The 23,075-nt window shown below is 41.1% G+C and overlaps 1 protein-coding gene across 1 annotated transcript in view; it reads left to right on the top strand.

The window, feature by feature from the left end:
- The window catches only part of RYR2 (ryanodine receptor 2), a 687,809-nt gene extending 670,715 nt beyond the window's left edge, over positions 1-17,094 (top strand). The window contains exons 103-106 of the mRNA XM_054022704.1: positions 7,564-7,628; positions 9,301-9,401; positions 10,828-10,879; positions 15,811-17,094. Of these exons, the coding sequence (XP_053878679.1) occupies positions 7,564-7,628; positions 9,301-9,401; positions 10,828-10,879; positions 15,811-15,906 (314 nt within the window). The 3' untranslated portion in view covers positions 15,907-17,094. The remainder of the gene's footprint in view (positions 1-7,563; positions 7,629-9,300; positions 9,402-10,827; positions 10,880-15,810) is intronic.
- The last annotated feature ends 5,981 nt before the right edge of the window (positions 17,095-23,075 follow it).

Here is a 23,075-nt window from a genome sequence, read left to right as displayed (position 1 = left end):
CTCACCCCATTAGACGCTATAAGCAGTTCACAGTTCTTAATTCACAGGCTGAATTCCCTGCTCAGCCTGGAGCCAATCTCCCCAGTTCAAAGTCTTTTCATTCAAATGTTCTTGTTACCTTCAGAGTAGGTGGGGGAGGAGAGAGGCCCGGGGCTGATGTCACGGTCTCCAATTTATAACCCCCAATCAATCTAAATGGAAAGATACTGTCTCAAACATGGAGTCAGGGATCATGTGTTCTAGATACCCTGCTGAGACACTGGGCCTGCATTGTCTACGTGCTTCAGGAGGGGTCCACTGGGGGAGTGGATTCTTTTTAATGGGCCATTAATACATGGCTGGCTAATCCTAATGTAAATCTGTCTTGGAGATGTTAATTTTTCCTTTGTTGCCACTTGAAGGCCAGCTGTGGGCATCTCCCAGACTCACAATATATTTCAATAACGTATAGCAAACTTCACAATTTCACATACAATGGTAATACATACAATTCAATAGGATAGTAATGTTCAATGGGTCATTACTTCTCAAATGATACTTCGCAAGGCATATTTTGGACAACACATATAATCATATAACGGTGAATATGTGGGTACAGGATGTCATTTTGAGGTACAGTCACAATGGGGCATGCTTCTCTTTAAGTCTGTGGCAAGTTACAATGCTTTAATCACAATACATTATTGCTGCTAAGAGCAATACCAGCTCCTCCATCATGGTTTTTCTATTCAGAGAATGGGGCTACACATACAAGATGGGTGTACCACATATCATTGCAACAGATATGAAGTAGGACATGCAGGTAGGCAGGATCCTGTAGTGCAAAAGACTAGTGACTCTTGAGATTCTCTCCAGTACAGCTTGACCTCCAATCCATTTTTGCCATTATCCTTTCTGGATCCGTTCCATGAGTTGTCCCGCTTTCAAGGCACTCATACTAGCACAATGAGTGCAGTATAGAAGTTTAATACAACAGAAGAGAAGATATGGAGGAGCAGCAAGGTAATAGATTTGTTCTTCAAAAGGCACAGAAAAGGAGGGCAGAAGGGAGTGTTTGGCCCATAGTAAACAAGCCTTTCAATCTTTCTCCAATGAAGAGAGAGGCTCTCCCATAAAAGGAACACAAAATCAAGGCTTTTAGTATCCAATACTTGGCTTTTGTCAAATTTTCAGTAAGAATCCTATCACTAAAAAGCAACAGAGGGTCCTGTGGCACCTTTAAGACTAACAGAAGTATTGGGAGCATAAGCTTTCGTGGGTAAGAACCTCACTTCTTCAGATGCAAGACATGCATCTGAAGAAGTGAGGTTCTTACCCACCAAAGCTTATGCTCCCAGTACTTCTGTTAGTCTAAAGGTGCCACAGGACCCTCTGTTGCTTTTTACAGATTCAGACTAACACGGCTACCCCTCTGATACTTAATCCTATCACTTATATTCTTTGAGTAGATGCAATTGTGTATTCCACTTAGGCATGGGTGCACCCAATGCACCAGAGCTGGAGAAGTTTGCCCAGCAGTACCTGTATGGGCAGTGCTAGCCCTAGCCCCTCCCCTGGTCATATAAGGGCGGTGCTTCCCTGACCCTTTCAGTAAGTTTCTTCTTATTACCCATGGCTAGAGTCGGAGCTCTTTGCAGTATCTTCACCTCAGACTTTTGTTCTCCATTTCTGAGAACTTTTTCTTTGGTTAAGTTTCATGTTAAGTTTTAGTTAGAGTAGTTAGCTGCCCTGTGATGTGCCTTCAGCCAGGTTCAAGCATTGTCCATCGTGGGAGGGGGCCATCCCCAACAGTGATCCCCACGCAAGCTATTTATTGTGTCTCAGTGAAGAAGACATTAGAGAGTTATGATCCATCTGCAAGTCATTCACAAAAAGGACTCTGGTGGCGAGAGACTTGCAGCTGAATTGGCACCGGGTAGAGCAGATCGTGAAGACTGCTTCAGCACTGAGGCCTTCATCCATTCATCTGATAAGTGGTCACTTTTGGATCTGACAAGTGATGCCACTCCATGTTCGGGCTGTGGCATTTCCCTCAAGAGAAAGAGGGGTCATTCACTCTCCTCTGGTACAGTGAGAAAGAAGTCTGATAAAATGAACTTGGATCATTCTAGGGCTTGGGGAGACTCCTCCTCATTTCCTAAGAAGAGTGCTGATCTGCACCATACTCCCTCCGGCACGTGGAATGGAGCAAGTCTATTCAACTTCTCCCTGGTATCAGACTGAAATCAGTGAGAGCCTGTACTATCAACTCCGGTTTTGGCCGTGGGGCATCTGTTGAGTCCAGTATCCATGATGTTGATACTAGCAGTGACTATTTCCATCCCGGCAGCATACTGAGTGGCATCAGACCTCCTTTGCTCTCAGTCCCAGACTCTCCACTGATTCATGAGCACTCTGGTGCCATCACTTCTACTGCCTTATCCTCTGTTGTGCCCTTGGCACCTCCTGGCTGTGTCACAGAGCTGCCCAGGCCTTGGATTGTTTAATGGAGGCCAACACGTGCCTGGCACTGAAGACCCCCTAGCCACTGGTGCATATTTCAGCACCATCGTTGTCTTGGTGGCAGATGCCTTCATTGAGCTTCGGACTACTTTAGCCTCAGTACTGGCAACTCTCCAAGTACCAAATGGGAGTCTGTCTCATTCGATACCACCAGTGCCAATCCTCAGTTCCTCTTCATTCCCAATGCTGCCCCCATATTGGGACTCGAATACCACAGACATCTGGGTCCTAAGCACCATCAGATTGGATTATGCCATATAGTTCCTCTCCATCCCTCCTCCCCACCCCAATCCATCTTTCTTCAGGGACACCTCTCAGAAGACACTGCTCCTCAAGCAGGTCCAGTCTCTACTGGTGCTTGGAGCTGTAGAGCAGATCCCCCTGCAGCATCGGGGACAGGGATTCTACTCCTGGTGTTTCCTGATCCCCAAGCCCAAAGGAGGGTTGAGACCTATCCTTGACCTCTATGATCTCAACAAATACATCAGATATGTGAGATTTTGTATGGTTACTCTAGCAAACATCTTCCCTGCCTTAAATCATAATGCCTGATTTGCTGCCCTAGACCTTTAGAATGCTTATTTCCATGTAGCAATTCTTCTGAGCCACAGGAGGTTTCTCCAGTTTGTCATGGCAAACTGGCACTGTCAGTTCACCACACTCCGTTTGGGTCTGTCCTCCGCTCCCTGATTTTTACTAAATCCATCATTGTAGTGACAGCATATCTCAGGAAGAGGGCATTCATATCTTCCCATATCTGAACTATTAGTTCCTGAGAGCAGATCCATAGAAGAAATCCTCTCTCATGTTCGCTTCATGCTACATTTTCTTGATCGTCTATGTTTCATTTTAAACAATGGGTAGTCAACATTGGTTCCAGCTCAAAGAATTGAGTTCATTGGGACCCTGATAGACTCTACAAGTTCAAGAGCATTTCTGCTGACTGACTGATGCCACACTATTTGCCACCTATGTCTGAAACTGCAGTCTCAACCCTCAACATCAGCTCATGTATGCCTAAGGTTATTAGGTCATCTGGCTGCATACACACAGGTAGTCCAATTTGCCAGAATGCACTTTCATTCTCTTCAAATGTGGCTGAAGTTGGTCTATCATCTGAATCATCATCACTTGGACAGACTAGTCTGACTTAATCCAGGATTGGCAGATGCCTTATGCTAATGGGTGGTTCAGGGCAATGTGTGCCAGGGCATTCCCTTCGCTTGGTCCCCGCTGACTAAGACTGTTGTCACCAATGCATCCAATCCTGATCATCCTGCAGGTCATTCTCAAGATGAAATTGGATCATGCCAAGCTCTTTATCATTGCTGTACTGTGGCTGAGATAGTATTGTTCCTCTGTTCTCCTCACATCATCAGTTTAGTCTCCCATATCCCTTCCTCCCCACCTCCGGACTCTGCCACACAGTCAGGTTTTGCACCCAATGCTCACCTCCCTCCATCTCAGAGAGTGGATGCTACATGGTTAATGAGGAGGAAGAACTATATTCAGAGGCAGTCAGGCAAGTCTTGCTAACTAGTAAGAAGCCCTCCACCAGAGTGACCTATTTAGCCAGTTGGAAGCGGTTCTTGATATGATCATTAGCCCATGGAGTTCAACTGAAGCTGGATTGTATCCAGGAAACCTTGGAGTACCTGTTACATCTTCAGTCTTCTGGTCTTGCATTGAGTTAATTGAGAGTCCACTTGGCAGCGATTTCAGCGTTTTATCCACAAATCCGTGGGACATCAATGTTTTCAAACCCCATGGCAGTGAGATTTTTTAAAGGAATCACTTGTCTCTATCCGCCGTTTAAAGCGTGATTCCTTTGTTCGGCCTTAATACTGTCTGAGTGACCCTTCTGAGACCTCCTTTCAAGCCTTTGGCAACTTCTTCTTTCTCCCTTCTGTGTCAGAAAACTGCCTTCCTTGTAGCGATAACGTCTGCAAGGAGGTTGTGTGAATTGCAGGCTTGATGGTAGAGCACCCTTACATGCAGTTTTCTAGAGACAAAGTAACCCTGATGCTGCATCCTAAGTTTTTATCCAAGGTGGTTTCCCAGTTTCAGTTGAATTGAGCTATATATTTACCAGCGTTCTTCCCTAAGCCACATTCAACCCCAGAGGAACAACATCTCAACACTGGATGTCAGGCGATGTTTAGCTTTTTATCTGGATAAGACCAAACATTTCTGTTCCTCATCTCTTTTGTTTCATATGCAGACTGAATGAAGGGTCAAGCAGTCTCTTCACAGATGATCTCCACGTGGGTACATTCCTGTATCCTGACAGCATACAAAGTAGCCCAGACTAGGCCTCCTTATGTCTCCTCATTCCACAAGAGCCCAGGCAATATCAATGACCTTTCTATATTGGACATTTGCAGAGCTGCCACCTGGTCTTCTGTACGTACTTTTAAAAGCCACTGTGCCATTACTGCTGCATCCAAATCAGATGCAAACTTTGGGAAGGCAATCCTGCAGTCCTTGTTTAAAGAGACTCAGAGCCCCACCTCCTACAAGTACTGTTTGTAAATTACCTAACTGGAATTACACAGCTGCATCTGCTTGAAGAAGAAAAGGCTACCTACTTTTAATTGTTATTTTTCAAGATGTGGCACAGACATGTATTCCACGATCCACCTTCTGTCCCCTCTGCATTGGAGTCTGTACTTCTGACGTTTGGTGTGAAGGAACTGAGAGGGTCAGGCCACCTCATATGGCCAGATGAAGGGCTTAGGGGACAAGTCATGAGCGCCGCCCCTATGGGTACTGCTAAGCAAAGTTCTCTGGCTCTGGTGCACTGGGTGTTCACACACCTAAGTAGATTACACGTCTGCATCACATCTCTAAGAAAAGTTATGGGTAGTTAACTGTTCTTTCACCATTGTCTCTTGTGAAGGCTAAACTTACTTTTTTAAAAAGCAATAGCAGATGGAAAGAGATGAACATGTGTGCCTGTTAGAATGAACATACTGAGAGCATTAATTGAAGGATTTGCCATGCAACCAAAATAGTTGGGTTCTGAGAGGTGGGATGTTGCAATTAAGGCTACATAATATAGTGCCATCTGTCACTGTGTCAGGTTGCTTTGCTCATACATGTTGGACAATTGCTTCTTTGCCTGAGGACATTCTCCAATGGGAAATTCCACATGTTTCCATCTTGTCAGCTCTTTTGTTCATCGTTTACATGAGACCTTTGGAAAGGTTAGTGAGGAGGCATAGGTTGCAATGTCTTCAGTGTGCTGATGACATGTAGCTTTATATCTCCATTTAAACTGTCCCAGCTGGAGATGTCATTGCCTTATTCATTATTTGAGAGAGAATGCGGTGTAGATTGAGACCCAGTCTGTAAACCTGTATCCTGTGATCTGCACTGGCTGACTGTTGGTTACTGGATTTTAAGATGGTTGGTTTTGACCTATAAGCCCGAAGTGGCCTGGGACCTACCTACCTCATAGACTTCCTTTCTCCCAGTGGCAAACTATCCCTAGGTAGTCAGTGGAGATGCCTGAGCATAAGCTCAATCGTTACCAGAGAGGAGGTGGCTGACAGGGCCCTGGATCTTTGGAACTTGCTTTCCCTCAAGTCCATAACAACCTGAATTTGTCATCCTTCAGAGCACTCTGCAAGACCCACTTTTCTTTTTTTGCTGTAAGGAGATGGGGAGTTGGTTGTGTTGCTTTGGTACTCTGGAGACTGTGGGAAGTCATTTATTTTTTATTGTATTTATGCTGATCCTGGGGTATTAATTGTTCTAGGAGAATTAAAGGGCTTTGGTTTGTTTACAATGTGTCTATGTAATCAAGGTGTGATTGCAGCTTGTGTAGGCATACCCATGCTAATTTTAACCTAGCTGGTTCAGGCTAAAAGTAGCAGAGAAGGTGTGGTGGTGCAAAATTGTCAAGGATGCCCACAGCATTGAAGAGGATGCTCTTTTATTACAGTTATAGTTTCTAAAAATTCAAATCAATATATACATCCTTTTGGAGTAACACATGTCAAGAGTTTGATGGTTTCATTGCTTTTATAAATAATGATCTTTGATTGCCTTGTACCAGCTAACATGTAGTTAGATGATGAATTTTGCTCTGAGAGGATACCTCCCAGCTTCTTATAGGTGTGCTTAGATAAGAGTTCTCAGCTATGTGGCAAATTGTTTACAATTCTGATGTGTTGTCTCAAAGATTCAAGCAAACTTTTGTTTTTAAAAGGCATTTGTAAAAAACAGAATTCCAGGTTTTGATAGCCTCAAGCAGTGTATCTCATGCTGTTTGCTTTTCCAGTTTGGTTTCCCTGGTTGTGAGTAACTGAATATAAGTTGACAGGTCTTAACTGTAAAACTTGAGCCTAATTCTCATCTCACTTTCACAATTTGTACAGCAGTAAACTCCATTAACTTCAGTGGCATTGGTCTTATTTATACCAGTGCAAGTGAGGGAAGAATCAGGCCCTTTGTATTTATAATATAGGTCTCTGACCCTAGAATGTTTTTTCCTTTTCTGTTTCTCTAAGAAATGGCCCATTACTTCTTCGGAGCTCTGTTAATGGAATTCCATACTAAGTGACAAGCATAGTGAGCGCAGGAGCTGCAGGATGCACATAGCCCCTGGCCATCTCCATGGTATTCATATAATAAAGCTATGAACTCTGCTAAGTATATAGTAGTATCCTTTTATTGGGTTGGGTTTTTTTTTTTAAATAAAGATTCCATTACCCTACAAATGTGTGTCTACCTTTTACCTACTATATAAAAGAAAAGGCTAGGGCTGTACATATAAAACAGAAATCCACTTGTCCCAAAACACCCAATTAAAAAGTATGTTACAAAATCTCTGCCAGCCTAGTTGGAGGGACTTGTTTTCTTTTTGTGTAGTCAGCTTTGTTTCACATATTTAGACACTAGAGTGATTTTCAAAATATATGAAGGTTTCTACTACTTCTGGAGACAACTTCTCATTTGATCTTACTCCGTCAGAGCGCAACCTTGGTTTCCTTGGGTATGCACATTTCGCCATATTGTACTCTTGAATGTTAAGTATCATTTTTATTTAAACACCAGGTTTAATTATTGATGCTTTTGGAGAATTAAGAGACCAACAAGAACAAGTTAAAGAAGACATGGAGGTAAGAAATGATAAGCTCCTAGTTGCTTCACTCTATCATATTTAAGTAAAGTGCTGGTTGCCAGAATGTCCATTCATTATCCAAATGCGATGATTCATCAGAGAGTAATTTTAAACTGACAGGAAAGTATGCAGTTAGCAGTACAACAAAGGGTTCAGTATCAAACAGCATACTGGGCAAGATTCTGTCCTCAGTTACCCCTCAGTGAAACCATATTGAAGTCACACAAATAAAACTGCAACAGAGAGTCCTGTGGCACCTTTAAGACTAACAGATGTATTGGAGCATAAGCTTTCGTGGGTGAATGCCCACTTCGTCGGATGCGACAAAGTGAGCATTCACCCACGAAATCTTATGCTCCAATACATCTGTTAGTCTTAAAGGTGCCACAGGACTCTCTGTTGCTTTTTACGGATCCAGACTAACACGGCTACCCCTCTGATACTTGACAAATAAAACTGAGAGTCTGGTCTACTGAGATGACTTTCCATGACTGACTTTTTTTGACTGAATGACTTTTTAAATATCTTCTTAGAGCAAATATATTACTATATCACATAAAAGCCTACAGAAACAATTATGTAGCATTCTGTAGAACAGTCTTAATACAATTCCTTTTAATCAAAGTGCTCTGCTAACAGCCAGGTTACAGAATAGCATTTACTGTTGCCCACTTTTGCCTGTGAAAGGGGTACAGTGGAGAGAGAGCTCTTTGACTGCACTTCAGCACTACCAGTTAGAATCACACAGGACACAGTTAATCAAAACTGATATTCTGCTCTTGACACATTTTAGACCTATTTGTCCACTACCTGCAATCTCAGTTGGTTCTTTGGTACATCTGGCTCCTTATAGGTGATAAACTAGCAAAACTAAGCCAAAACACCTACCAATTTATTTTTGTGTGTCTTTTTATGTTAATGCTAAGGATTTTATTTTATTTTAACTTTGTCAGCTCTGGCTGAATAGAACAAAACTGACCTCAGTGGTTGGTGAAGGCTTTTTTAGTTTAGCTTGGAGGTTCCCAATATTCAGCATTAATGAAACCAGGTTACAAATCATAGAATCATAGGACTGGAAGAGGTCATCTTGTCCAGTCCCCTGTTATGGTTAATCTCACTTGTGTATTTTCTTTGGATATCCTAAGTGAAAGTAGTCTGTTCCTGCAGAGTTCCCATTTTCTTGTTTAAATCTGACTGTCAGAATTCAGAAGAGTATCAGGTACCTGCTGTGTTCTGTAATCTCAACTGAGAGTGTATTCAGTTTCAAATGGGTAAACATAACTACCTTTGAGGTAAAGATTGCTATGGACTACAGTGACTCTTATATTCATTTAAGTAGCCTGGCGAGAACAAAAAGGAAAAATTGCTTTTCAGCCCTGATTAATTCATGCCCTCTTTTCTCCTGATCTATTCCTATTCAGTTATTGATGCCAAAGATTTTTTTACCAAACAGCAAGAAGTGATTGTGACAGCAATTAAATTTCTGTTCATGTGCTTGGCTGAGGCTTAGGCTGAGTCCTTAAAGCAAAAACCTTTATTAAGCACATAGTATATTTCATGTTTCAGAATTTCTAAATAAATTGTTGTGTGCTTATTGGGTTTTTTTTCCAAAGAAGCTAGCACTGTTATAGAGCATTTCAACAATGTATATATTTTCTGGATTTTTTTAGACCAAATGCTTTATCTGTGGGATAGGCAATGACTACTTTGACACAGTGCCCCATGGCTTTGAAACACATACCCTGCAGGAGCACAACTTGGCCAATTATCTGTAAGTACAGAACCACACAAACATCAATAACTCATGACTTCCATCAGCCCTTGCAAGTAACTAATCAGTCCCACAAAATAAGGGAGAAGGACCACTGTATAGATTTTATATGCTGTATGAGTGAACAAGAGAGGTATAGAGAAAGATTCCTTTCCATTTTTCTCATTGTGATAGGTAATGCCAGGTTAAAGGTTGCCTGTGTAACCTTAATTCAGCCCCACTATGCATATGTATTATGATGCAGACTTTAATTACATGATTGCATAGTATTTATTCCATGGGCCCTGTCTCATTCAGTGCACAGAATGAGCCCTGCTCTGGGAATGAATTAGTGCTGTGTAGTGAAAGAAACTGTTATTTGCAGCAGAAATTGGAAGGTGTATAGCAAATGAAGTAGGGAACAGATAGCATAAAAAGGACAGCCGCACAGTTAAGGCAGTTGAATGCTGCCCTGGAGAATTGGATCCTATCACTGTCTATGCTATAGAGTTCCTGTGTGGTGCTAATCAAGCCATTTAAACCATTTTTTCCACAAATGGCTACTAATTGTGTATTCTTGATTATCTGGGTGCCCAACTTGAGACGGAAGTGCTTGGTTCTCACAGCTGCAACTAAAGTCAATGGAAGCTGCATTTGAATATATAAAGTGCTATCTAATGCTAAGTATTCTGAAAAATCTGGTCCTAGGTACCTCAAATTGGGCACTCAAAATTAATGGTCATGCTTTACGTTTATATTTTATAGAGAGAGATGTCATGTCTAGAATGGATTTAATATAAAAATGAGCTAGATTATGAAATCATCAGCATGTGTGTAAATATGCCAAAGCATCAAGCCTAGAGTATTAATAAAACCACAGGGTTATATTCTGCTGTCAAAGTTTTTTCATCTGTATTGACTAGTTTGAACCACAAGATCTAATAAAACACCCTCTTTAATAAACTGTTTAATAAACTGATTCTGAAAGCCCTAATCATCTTGAATAATGTGTATTCATGGAAACAGTCTCCTTGACTATTCACCAATGTAAGTGTGTACAATAAAGCCCTAATTCACTAGTCTGAGACAAGAACATTTCAGTTATAATTTTCCTATTAGAAGGGTTGGGAAAGCTTCATCTAAGCATCATAACTGCTGCATGGTTATAGTAAACAAAACTCGAATCTCTTACTCTTTTGAGGGTCATCCATTATTAATTGTAGTCAGCTAGTAAAAATGAATGATGGGTGAACCTCAGAAGTGTTGAGATTGTGTGTGGTTTAATATATATCTAAAATTCTAAATGTCATGCGTATATTGTATATCCATTAACAGAATTATTCTTATTCTATAAAACATAATGCCAAACATCCATCTGTCTGTATTTCTCCTTGGTTTTCTGATATTTCCATGTGCTTGTTTCTGATGAAAATGTCTTTGTCTGTAGATTTTTTCTGATGTATCTCATTAACAAAGATGAAACAGAGCATACAGGACAGGTAAGTGAGCACTGTTTATACCAGTACTATTTAAAAACTGTTAGTGATAAAAGTCAGGAATGTTCAGTATGGCACAACTAGATAAGAATTCTAACCAATCGTATGAAGCTCTCCCTGTGGAACAAGTGACCTCATTCAAAACATTCCTTAAAACTCACTTATTTTGACCAGAGTTTCATTGTTAACCTCCTCTTCAGCACCTTTGCATCTGTTCTGGTACCTGATTTTGTACTCTTAAAACTTGTCTCCCCAAAATAAGCATGAAAGGAAAATTGCAACTAACAAAATACGTACATCCCATTAAAATAACAAGTCACTTGACTTTTTCCTATTGGCTATCTCCCTCGCTTCCTTTGTTATTGTTATTACTTACGTGGTTACTTGTAATTTATATTGTATTCTTTTCAAAGCCAGGACAGTGCCATGGATCTCTGTAAAATACCATTTTCTCCCATGGTACTGTATAAGCAATATTGAAAGCTGGTGATTTCCATAAGAGGCAGGCTTATTAGACATAAGGACAATTATAGTGAGACTTGCACCTCTTAACGAGGATATCAAACTGGATTCTAACTTTCAGATTGGAATAAGCATTCCCAAATTTGGCAAGGGGAAGAGAATTTGTTCATGTACAATGAGTAACAGTGTGTCCATTAATGACATACAGCCCAGATACACATGAAATTCAGGCAGGTGACATTCATTTAAGAGGAGAACAGATAAAACTAAAGCTTCTTAAATTTCACAACATTTTATCCAAATGAAATTCTAACCACTTGCTCAGCTCAGCCTATTAGTTCCTATGCTCACTTTTTCTCTCCCCTCCCTGGAGAGCAAGGAGGCAGGACTATGGATCCATTCCCTTCCCTCCCTTTCACCAGCATGCAGAATAGGGCTGGCTCACCCAAGGAACAATCCAGCACAAGGAGCAGCCTAAAGACACTGTACACTGCTGTACACCACCCCCAAATCACTCTTGCAAAGATAAGAACTGCAGACTCTCATTTATTTTTTGTTAATTTCAGTGGGCTCTGCAGGGGCTTTAGATGGCACAGCCATGGATGGTGAACAGATACACCATACCAGAGGGATGTAGCCAGAGGCCAGAGAGAATGCCCTCTGAGGCGAGTTGTCATAACTATAAAGGGAAGGGTAATAGCTGTCCTGTGTACAGTACTATAAATCCCTCCTGGCCAGAGACTCCAAAATCCTTTTCCCTGTAAAGGGTTAAGAAGCTCAGGTAACCTGGCTGGCATCTGACCTAAAGGACCAATTAGGGGACAAGATACTTTCAAATCTTGGGGGGGGAAGGCTTTTGTTTGTGTTCTTTGTTTGGGAGTGTGTTCGTTCTCGGGGACTGAGAGGGACCAGACATCAATCCAGGTTCTCCACATCTTTCTAAACAAGCCTCTCCTATTTCAAACTTGTAAGTAAATAGCCAGGCAAGGCGTGTTAGTTTTCCTTTGTTTTTCTCAACTTGTAAATGTACCTTTTACTAGAGTGTTTATCTTTGTTTGCTGTACTTTGAACCTGAGACTAGAGGGGAGTCCTCTGAGCTCTTTAAGTTTGATTACCCTGTAAGGTTAATTTCCATACTGATTTTACAGAGATGATTTTTACCTTTTTCTTTAATTAAAAACCTTCTTTTTAAGAACCTGATTGATTTTTCCTTGTTTTAGATCCAAAGGGGTTTTGGATCTTGATTCACCAGGAGTTGGTGGGAGGAAGGAGGGGGGATGGTTAATTTCTCCCTGTTGTAGATCCCAGGGGGGGGTTGGAACTGATTCACCAGGAGTTGGTGGGAGGAAGGAGGGGAATGGTTAATTTCTCCTTGTTTTAAGATCCAAGGGGTTTTGGATTTGTTTTCACCAGGGATTTGGTGAGGGTTTTTCAAGGCTTCCCAGGGAGGGAATCCATTGATGGTGGCAGCCGAACCAGAGCTAAGCTGGTAGTTAAGCTTAGAAGTTTTTCACGCAGGCCCCTACATTTGTACCCTAAAGTTCAAAGTGGGGATCTCAGTTCTGACACGAGTGTACTCAGAGCCTCCTCCTACTTCTCTTTTTGGGAAGTATATCATAGATTCTCCCACAGTGCTGACAGCTGCATTGCTGAAAGTTGGAGCCCTGCCTATGCCCTCTTTGGGTTGTCTTTCTATCTAGCTACTGTGACAAAGTTCCTCCTCTATCTTGGTGGGTCCTGAGCTTATTGGCGGATTTTCTTGACTCAGAGATTCACCATGTGGTTTGGGGAACAGCCCAAAGGCCTTCCCCTCTGGAAGAACCCACAGTCCAGGTCAATTGGGAGGTTTGAGGGGAACCCGGGCCCGCCCTCTACTCCAGCCCAGGGTCCTGTGGACTGCAGCTGTCTATAGTGCCTCCTGTAACAGCTGCATGACAGCTACAACTCCCTGGGCTACTTCCCCATGGCCTCCTCCAAACACCTTCCTTATTCTCACCACAGAACCTTCCTCCTGGTGTCTGATAACGCTTGTGCTCCTCAGTCCTCCAGCAGCACACCCTCACCCTCTCACTCTCAGCTCCTTGCACCTCTTGCTCCCAGCTCCTCACACTCACACCACAAACTGACATGAGCGCCTTTTTTAAAACCCAGGTGCCCTGATTAGCCTGTCTTAATTGATTCTAGCAACTTCTTAATTGGCTCCAGGTGTCCTAATTAGCCTGCCTGCCTTAACTGGTTCTAGCAGGTTCCTGAATACTCTAGTGCAGCCCCTGCTCTGGTCACTCAGGGAACAGAAAACTACTCATCCAGTGACCAGTATATTTGCCCTCTACCAGATTCCTGTACCCCACTGGTCTGGGTCTGTCACACTACATACTTATAAGGCTCACCTCACTGTAGCAATCATTCATGTATTATTCCTCACAACACCCCTGTTACGTGAAACACTGTTGGCATTCAAAACCCACAAACGTGATATGGGTTGCATCTTGCACAGGTGCACTTGATGAGAAGAGACTTTCCTTGCCCTCATTCCTTTTACACCTTCACAAGGGCAACCAGAACTAAACCATATTTTTGGCAAGGGTGCTTGTTAGTCTTCACAGGCCATATCTTCCAGTGGCTTCCTTTTTTGAATGAGCATCTATGTGCATGAATTGTATAAACTGGAATGTAAAGATCTGCTTTCTTTACAAACATTCACATTTTGAGTCCAGATGTAGGTGGCTACATGCTTTTTTGGGTGCAGATAAAAGGTAAACCCTTTGGGAAATGATGCCCCAAAGATTTATTTTACCGAGATTTTTTTTTCTTGCCTTCACTGTTCTTTGAAATGTTCTTCCAAACCTTTTGACACTTCCTCAAGCCTTTTAGCTACAATTGTCAACAGAAAAAAAGTGTGCCAAACGTGCTCAGACAGCTGGAATTCCCACTGAGAGCTGTGTAAGAGTGATCGGTAAAGTGATGGGTAGTTGCAGGTCCTACACACACAGAGATTGCTTACAGTACACCACAGGGATACAGCACATTTTTGCTGTTTGTTTAAACTGTTCTCTCTGAAATCTGACAAATATACTAAACTACTGTAATCATGTTCTGTCTATATACGGCCTGTCAGTCTTGACTGGGTGCACATTTTATAAACTTGTTTTACTATTTCTGAATATCTATTTTGTCCTTTGACAATGACATGTTAAACTAGACTAAAATGTTTACCTCTGTTTTGTAAATTGATAATATTTGTTAGGGAAAAATACTGCTGCATTTATGTTTGCTCCATTGTTTGACCTTACTTATTGTGTGTGTTGACCCACTGCATACACTGAGTCCAGACAGTGACTACCAGTAATCACTCCAGTCTGGTTAGTTATTCAATGCTTTCATTTAGATGTGGGGAATGAGAGAGCCCTCTGAGCTATCTAATCAACTGAATCGCTGGTATTTGCTACAATAAAATGCTGTCTCGTTTTGTTTTTACTGTATTATTCAAAAGCTGAAGAGTCACCCTTAAAATGTGCAATACACCAGATTCAATGAATGTAGGGATATATTTGGTATAAGCGCTATACATCAGGACAAGACTAGATCCCTTGGACAGTAAACTATATGTTAAAACAGGTGGGGATAAAACCTATAGTTAGGGGAAACTTCCCATTTATGGATTCTACCAGAAATTGATATCATTAAAGCCATTGTATTATTTTATATATTGTACACGGGCATGTTTGAAATGCTGATGTAGAAATTCAGCGGAGGTTCCTTTAAGGATCATTAAAACACTAATCCTTAGCTACAGTTTGGTATTGCAGGCAACTGTACTTGAGCTTCAAGTTGCTCCTGGACATAAAAGAGCAAAACTAATTGTTTTGGCCAGGTCTACATTTGGGGGGGAGGAATTGACCTAAGATACGCAACTTCAGCTACAAGAATAGCGTAGCTGAAGTCGACATATCTGAGGCCAACTTACCTCGTGTCCTCACAGTGCAGGGTCGACTGCCGCTGCTCCCCTGTCGACTCCGCTTCTGCCTCTCGCCGCAATGGAGTACAGGCAGAGCGATCAGGGATTGATTTATCCCGTCTACCCTAAACGCGATAAATTGATCCCCAATAGATCGATCACTACCCGCCGAGTCGGTGGGTAGTGTAGACGTACCCTTTGTCTCCATTTTTTATTTCACCAGAAAGAAGGTCAAAATTCCTGAGCTCTTCAAGAGTCTCTTTAAACTACTCCCTAGCCTAACATATGTGTGTTTCTATAATACTTTCATCCAGGAGATAGAAACCCAAAAGCCTAGACTAAAATGAACTAAGTTGTTAGTGTGTTCCATCACATATAGGTTCATACACAGCAGATCAATTTTGAATTGAATCAGAAAATTTAGAACAGAATGTAGTCTTTTTTGAAAGATGAGGGATGACTAATGTACTCTCACTGAATCAGATTAATTATTTAAATCTCCTGTGTCTTGCAGGAATCCTATGTATGGAAAATGTATCAAGAACGGTGCTGGGAGTTTTTCCCTGCTGGTGACTGCTTCCGAAAACAGTATGAAGACCAGCTCAACTAAATACGAATCGCCACTGAAAATATATCTATCCATCTCCCAACTCTTAGGGAAGAACTGATTTCTCGACTCTCCAAAGCTGTGTGCTTTTTGGAGCACCAAAGCTATGTTTCTGATTACCTGACTGTGCTGGGTTTTTTCCCTGTTTATTTGCTTTGAGAACAATGGAGTAAAGAACAATGAAAACTTAAAACAGCAACTCATGGGGGGGAAAAAACCACACACCCACACATAAATCCCCATACATAACATGCACACACACGAAGAGGCAATTATTTTATGAGACTGCCAGATGAATCCCTTGATTCTGAGAACACACGTGGGGTAATGTGGTAGTGACATTTATTCAATCTATTTATTTCATCATCCTGGAAGAAACTATATAGTTCACAGAGCACTGTAAAGGATTGTTTTGGACACTAAGTTGTGGGGAAATAGTGCCTTACTATATGTGGGTTGAGCTATGCAGAAGATGAGTGCATGATGACATATTATCTTTTCTTTGTGCCGTCCCTTTCTTCCCAGTTAATATTTATTTTGTGTTTTGGTGAGGTTGCGGGGGGAGGGGTTTGACTGTGCACATCTTTTTAATAAGATTGTGGCGTGTCTCAGGACAAGAGTAGGTTATTCTCATCAAGCTAAGTTCACATTTACCTTCCTCTTTTGCTCTTGCTCTTATTTTGGTAATGCTCTGATGCAACACTGCAACTTTATGAAATCTTTGTATGAAAACAGATTGAAAAACACTTTAAAAAGAAATATTTCATTGCATGTTTATTATGCAAGTTTAAAACCAAGAAACAAAAAACAACAACCTTCAAAAGCAAGTTGATCAACATGAGAAAAACAATCACAATAATCATACTCATAGTAATAAAGTGTTGTGGGCTTTATTGTACATTTGGAATCAGTGTCATCAGCCAACAATGTATATGTTATGAACTTAACAGTAGTTTTGGTTTAATTTCTTTTTCTCTTTCTTTTATTTTTGCCACCTGTGATCAATAGTGGAGTTAAAGATTTTCTTGTTAGACCATTTTTTAAAATCAAAGCTGAAGCAATATCCATTCAGGGATTCCATCAGGTTCATCATGAAGCACCAATGATGTGTACATCACTCCATTTTGAGTCCTTTTCAATTGTAATGGCAGTCTTTACAAATAAAAAGAGAAATTCAGAATGGAAGCAAGATGGTTTTGCTAACATTTGAGCCTTTTCTTACTGAGTTTGCTAGTTAATACCTGATTTAACAATCAGGATCACTCTCTGCCGTCTTTTTGTTGAAATTATTATCCTCCTGTGCTCTGTGGTGATCCCACTTTGCATCTTTTTCACTCAAAGTCCACAACTTCATCCAGTCATAAAGGCAAATCAGTAGCTTCATTAGCACTCAGTTGTAGCTAAGAGAAGTGGGAAGTAATTGTTATGAATATGGAGTTTAAAAGCCACAAAAATCATATTTCAATCCTTCCCAACCTCTAGGGCTGTTCAGATGTAGGCTGTCAGTTCAGCTGAACAGAAATACAGGGGCCATTCTGAAATTTGGGTCCAGAGCAGGGTTGAGATTTCAAATACCCTAACATTCCATTGCTCTTTGAACCCAGAATTTTGGTTTATAATTATGATTATAAAAATAGGAAACAGCTGCCAGGAATTGATTTGTTTTCTTATTCACTACCCCCCTGAGATGTTAGCAGAAGAGGTTTTCCCTCTCACAAAAGCACATACAGTGGTTTGTTATAGATTTTGCTTCTGAGCACCAGGCTGATGATGTTGACTTAGTTTTAAAGATCAATGAAGTACTTGTTTCAATAACTAAATTCAGAAGGAAGAATATGGACTTTGCAGATAGATATATGAATAGAAGAGGGATGTCTCCTTAATCTTGACCTTCCACATCAGACCTTCCACATCATTCTCTACTGTTTGAGCCCAAGACTCTGTAGCACCCAATATGTGTGAAACCACGTTAATGAACAATGGGCCCATCTTTGGTGGTGGAACAGATGCTTACCATTTCATTATATACATCTGCACCTACTGAATAAATCTGCCCACCCGCCATTCACAGGGACATATGTCTCCTCCCAGCTGATAATGGGTTCACTGATGTGAGCAAGATTTGGCTGGCATTGTTGAAAGTGGGTAGAGGTATGCTTCATGGAGTGGCTGTGGACCATGGGTGTGAATGTCTTCTGCCCTGCATCCCCTGCTCCCTCCACTGAGATACTAGCCCACAGTTCGCTATAGTGACCTGGATGTGGTATTCAAAACATAAGATTCAGAAGAAAACTCCAAAAAGTTGAGAATAAAACCACATGTAATGAGAGTATTATGTTTTTCTTATTAAACTGTGTATTTTCAGTAACTCATTCTGATTCTAATGGTGACATTCAGTTTTTTCAAGTATGATCCTTCAAGCAAATCTGTCAAATACTGAAAAGGAAGGAAAGCTATTCAAATACTGCATTTTGGATTCATGCAAAAAGGAAGGGAAATCTTTAAATGTTATAGCTTTTAACTATCACTGATCAAACTGATTTCCTAAGATTTTTGTTGCCAAGCTTCTGAAATGGGATGTTGTAAAATGGAATGCAGCATAAATAATAGCTTATTCACATGACTGCTGCCAAATTCTGCAGAGAATTAATTCTTTTGCAACTGTCTGGAAAGAATTAAACTTTAAAATGAAGTCAGAAGTGTGCCATGGGAGAAAGCTACTTCCAGGCTGAAGTACAAGGCTATGTGACAATGCACCAGTTGAAAAAGCATTATTGTATTATGTCTACGAATTCAATTACAGTACTTACCTAATGTACCGTTAGATATTTTAAGGTCCAATTACATTTACAAGTGCATACATTAATATTTGCATTTTTAAATATTTCAGCCGTTACCTTGTAGTTAAGGTATGAACAAGTTATACAAAATATTTCAAGACACGCTCTTTATAAGATGTTGGAGGGGATTTGCTGATGTTTTTTGATGCATGCTGGGTACAAGGAAGCTACCAACATTGTATTGTATGTGGTCATGTATTCTGGTTAGTTTTAGCAAATAAGTCAAAGAATGAATGATGATGGAGAAGTAAAAAATACACATGAAACAGGAAGTAAATGAGGGTAGAGGTTGAAATAGCCATTTGTCTATACAGACCAGTCTTTTGTGGTCAGGATTCAGGAACCTTAGGAGGTCCCTGTCTACGTTATACTTGTCATCAGTGTAGCTCCTTTCACAAGCACTAATAGTCTCCTTTTATCAATCACAAACATCCATCTGTCATTTTATTAGTGATTTTGACATGAGAGAATCACAGAAAGAACAAGGCCACTTAGTCCTTTAAGGCTGATGCTCTCACCCTCTGTATTTTACAAGATTGCTCCCTATATCTTTGCCTCTCATGTCTTGTCTAAGCCATTTTTGAAGAGCTGCAGGTATGGTGCATTGCGAACCCCCACCATCAAGTTACTCTTACTAATGTAGCATTTTCTTTGCCTTTCATAATTTTTTAATTTGCAGCTCCAGGCCAATAGTACAAACTGCTATGGTCCTCTGAGACTGTGACTAATTCCCTTCATTTACACTATTACCTTGAAATATTTCTTGGCTGTGATAATTTTCCAGTCCTTTGTTTTCTAGCCTATAATATATCTAAAATAAGAATTTCCTTCTTTCTTAACTAACCAAATGTAGTATCAGTTTAATATCTGGTACAACCTCAATTAAGAAACAGAAGCTGGCATTTCAGAAAGCAGGGGTAGATTTGTTTGCTGACTGTTCTACGTCTAACTTTAATTTTCATAAATGTAGCTCCTTCAGTCTCTCCCCATAGTCTCCTAGTATCTTATCCTTTTTTGGTTTTTGATTCCCTCTGTATTTTCCTTAGTCTTCCTAAAAAGTTGGGGGCAAGGCTGCATACAATATTTCACATGGAGCCACACCAGGCAAATAGAGTATTACTAGTACTTCTTACTTTACATGTAATCATTTACAAATACATCCAAGAATAATACTGGGTTTTCACAATAGCTTTGCACTAAAAGCTCATATTTAGTTTTCTGTCTCCTCCCTATGTCTTTCTTGAATTAGCATCTTTCTATGTAGTCCATGTGATATTTTAATGGTATCTGTGAGGGTTACCAGATAACACCTGTGGAAAAAACGGGACAGGGGATGGGGGGTAATAGGTACATATATAAGAAAAAGTTCCAGAAAAACAGGACTGTCCCTTTAAAAACGGGACATCTGGTCCCTCTATCTGTGCAATTTATCTATTCTTTCTGGTTGTCTTTATGGGGTTTTTTTGTGTGGAATCTTGTTTCAGGCAAAAAAAAAAAAAAAACAAACCATGACTGGCATAAGTGGACAAAGGAACGTTCTCTATCAATGCTGAAGTTCTCCGGCAGCCAAATTTCATGTATCTGTTGTGCAAATGGAGGCCAGGAGTCTGCACAGTGTGGAGCTTAGCTTCCTGCACACCAGTGCAATCATGGGTGGATCTACAACAACATGGTCTTGGGACTATATTATCAGGTATTGGATGTGAAGATCTGGGCCAAAATACACTTGACATATCAGCCTTTAAATTTCCTGACAGTAAAAAAAGAAACAAAACCAAATTGGACCTAACTAATCTCTGGTGTAAATCCTTCTCTTTTAACTGAAAGATGTAATTGTCTGCTGACGTGACACCTTCTTTAAGTACTGTCCCTATGGGTGCTCTACTACAGGTGTGCATACACCTCAAGAGGCGCATGTTGAAGTGGAGCACACTTAAGGATACATCTCTAAGAACTGCAATTACTGCACAAGGTGAGTAACCTCTTCTTTTCTACCTTCCAAAGCAAATTTGTATAAGGTAAATTACTGCATATAATACAGTAGAACCTCAGAGTTACAAACACCAGAGTTACAAACTGACCAATCAACCGCACACCTCATTTGGAACCGGAAGTACACAATAAGGCAGCAGCAGAGACAGAAAAAAAAGAAAGCAAATACAGTACTGTATTGTGTTAAACATAAACTACTGAAAAAAGGGAAAGGAGCATTTTACTTCTGCATAGTAAAGTTTCAAAGTTGTATTAAGTCAATGTTCAGTTGTAAACTTTTGAAAGAACAACCATAAAGTTTCGTTCAGCGTTACGAACAACCTCCATTCCTGAGGTGTTCCTAACTGCGTGCATCTCTGTTTGGAATACATTAAATGAGAGGTGGATTTAAGAACAATTTAAAAGAAGGTAAATCAATAGGGCTGGATTCATAGATTCATAGATTCTAGGACTGGAAGGGACCTCGAGAGGTCATCGAGTCCAGTCCCCTGCCCGCATGGCAGGACCAAATACTGTCTAGACCATCCCTGATAGACATTTATCTAACCTACTCTTAAATATCTCCAGAGATGGAGATTCCACAACCTCCCTAGGCAATTTATTCCAGTGTTTAACCACCCTGACAGTTAGGAACTTTTTCCTAATGTCCAACCTAGACCTCCCTTGCTGCAGTTTAAACCCATTGCTTCTTGTTCTATCCTTAGAGGCTAAGGTGAACAAGTTTTCTCCCTCCTCCTTATGACACCCTTTTAAATACCTGAAAACTGCTATCATGTCCCCTCTCAGTCTTCTCTTTTCCAAACTAAACAAACCCAATTCTTTCAGCCTTCCTTCATAGGTCATGTTCTCAAGACCTTTAATTATTCTTGTTGCTCTTCTCTGGACCCTTTCCAATTTCTCCACATCTTTTTTAAAATGCGGTGCCCAGAACTGGACACAATACTCCAGCTGAGGCCTAACCAGAGCAGAGTAGAGCGGAAGAATGACTTCTCGTGTCTTGCTCACAACACACCTGTTAATACATCCCAGAATCATGTTTGCTTTTTTTGCAACAGCATCACACTGTTGACTCATATTTAGCTTGTGGTCCACTATAACCCCTAGATCCCTTTCTGCCGTACTCCTTCCTAGACAGTCTCTTCCCATTCTATATGTGTGAAACTGATTTTTTCTTCCTAAGTGGAGCACTTTGCATTTGTCTTTGTTAAACTTCATCCTGTTTAATTCAGACCATTTCTCCAATTTGTCCAGATCATTTTGAATTATGACCCTGTCCTCCAAAGCAGTTGCAATCCCTCCCAGTTTGGTATCATCCGCAAACTTAATAAGCATACTTTCTATGCCAATATCTAAGTCGTTGATGAAGATATTGAACAGAGCCGGTCCCAAAACAGACCCCTGCGGTACCCCACTCATTATGCCTTTCCAGCAGGATTGGGAACCATTAATAACAACTCTCTGAGTACGGTTATCCAGCCAGTTATGCACCCACCTTATAGTAGCCCCATCTAAATTGTATTTGCCTAATTAATTGCATCCTGATCTGAAAGACCGTGACTCTGGGCAACGTGCATGACATTGTGGATGGCTTTGCACAAATGGGCTTCCCTAACTGCGGAGGGGCGATAGATGGCACACATATTCCAATTCTGGCACCAGATCACCTAGCCATTGAGTACATTAATCGGAAGGGCTTTTTCTCAATGGTTTTCCAGGTGCTTGTGGATCACCATGGGCATTTCACAGATATTAACGCAGGCTAGTCCGGAAAGGTGCATGACACACGCATCTTTCGTAACACTGGCCTGTTCAGGAAGCTGCAAGCAGTGACTTTTTTCTCGGACCAGAAGATCACCGTAGGAGAAATCGAAATGCCCATTGTGATCCTGGCAGACCCTTTCTACCCCTTACTGCCGTGGCTTGTAAAGCTGTACATGGGGCAACTTGACAGCACCAAGGAGCGGTTCAACAACAGGCTGAGCAAGTGCAGAATGACTGTTGAGTGTGCTTTTGGCCGTTTTAAGGCCCGCTGGTGCAGCCTGTATGGGAGGCTGGACCTAGCCAATGACAATATTCCTATGCTTATAGCCGTGTGCTGTACGCTCCATATTTGTGAAGGGAAGGGTGAAAGCTTCACTCAGGGCTGGACCACTGAGGCTCAGAGCCTGGAGGCTGAATTTGAACAGCCAGAGACCAGGGCTACTAGAGGGGTGCAGCGCAGGGCCATAAGGATCAGGGATGCCTTGAGGCAGCAATTTGAAGCTGAAAGCCACTAATATTTATTGCTGTACTCGGGAGTGCAGTGCTTGTAATGCTAGGAGGTGATTGGTGCAGATGATG

The sequence above is a fragment of the Malaclemys terrapin genome, chromosome 3, assembly GCF_027887155.1.
Source record: "Malaclemys terrapin pileata isolate rMalTer1 chromosome 3, rMalTer1.hap1, whole genome shotgun sequence".
NCBI lineage: Eukaryota > Metazoa > Chordata > Testudines > Emydidae > Malaclemys > Malaclemys terrapin.
The sequence above is the reverse complement of the archived record's forward strand: the minus strand, read 5'-3'. Positions and strand labels throughout refer to the sequence as shown.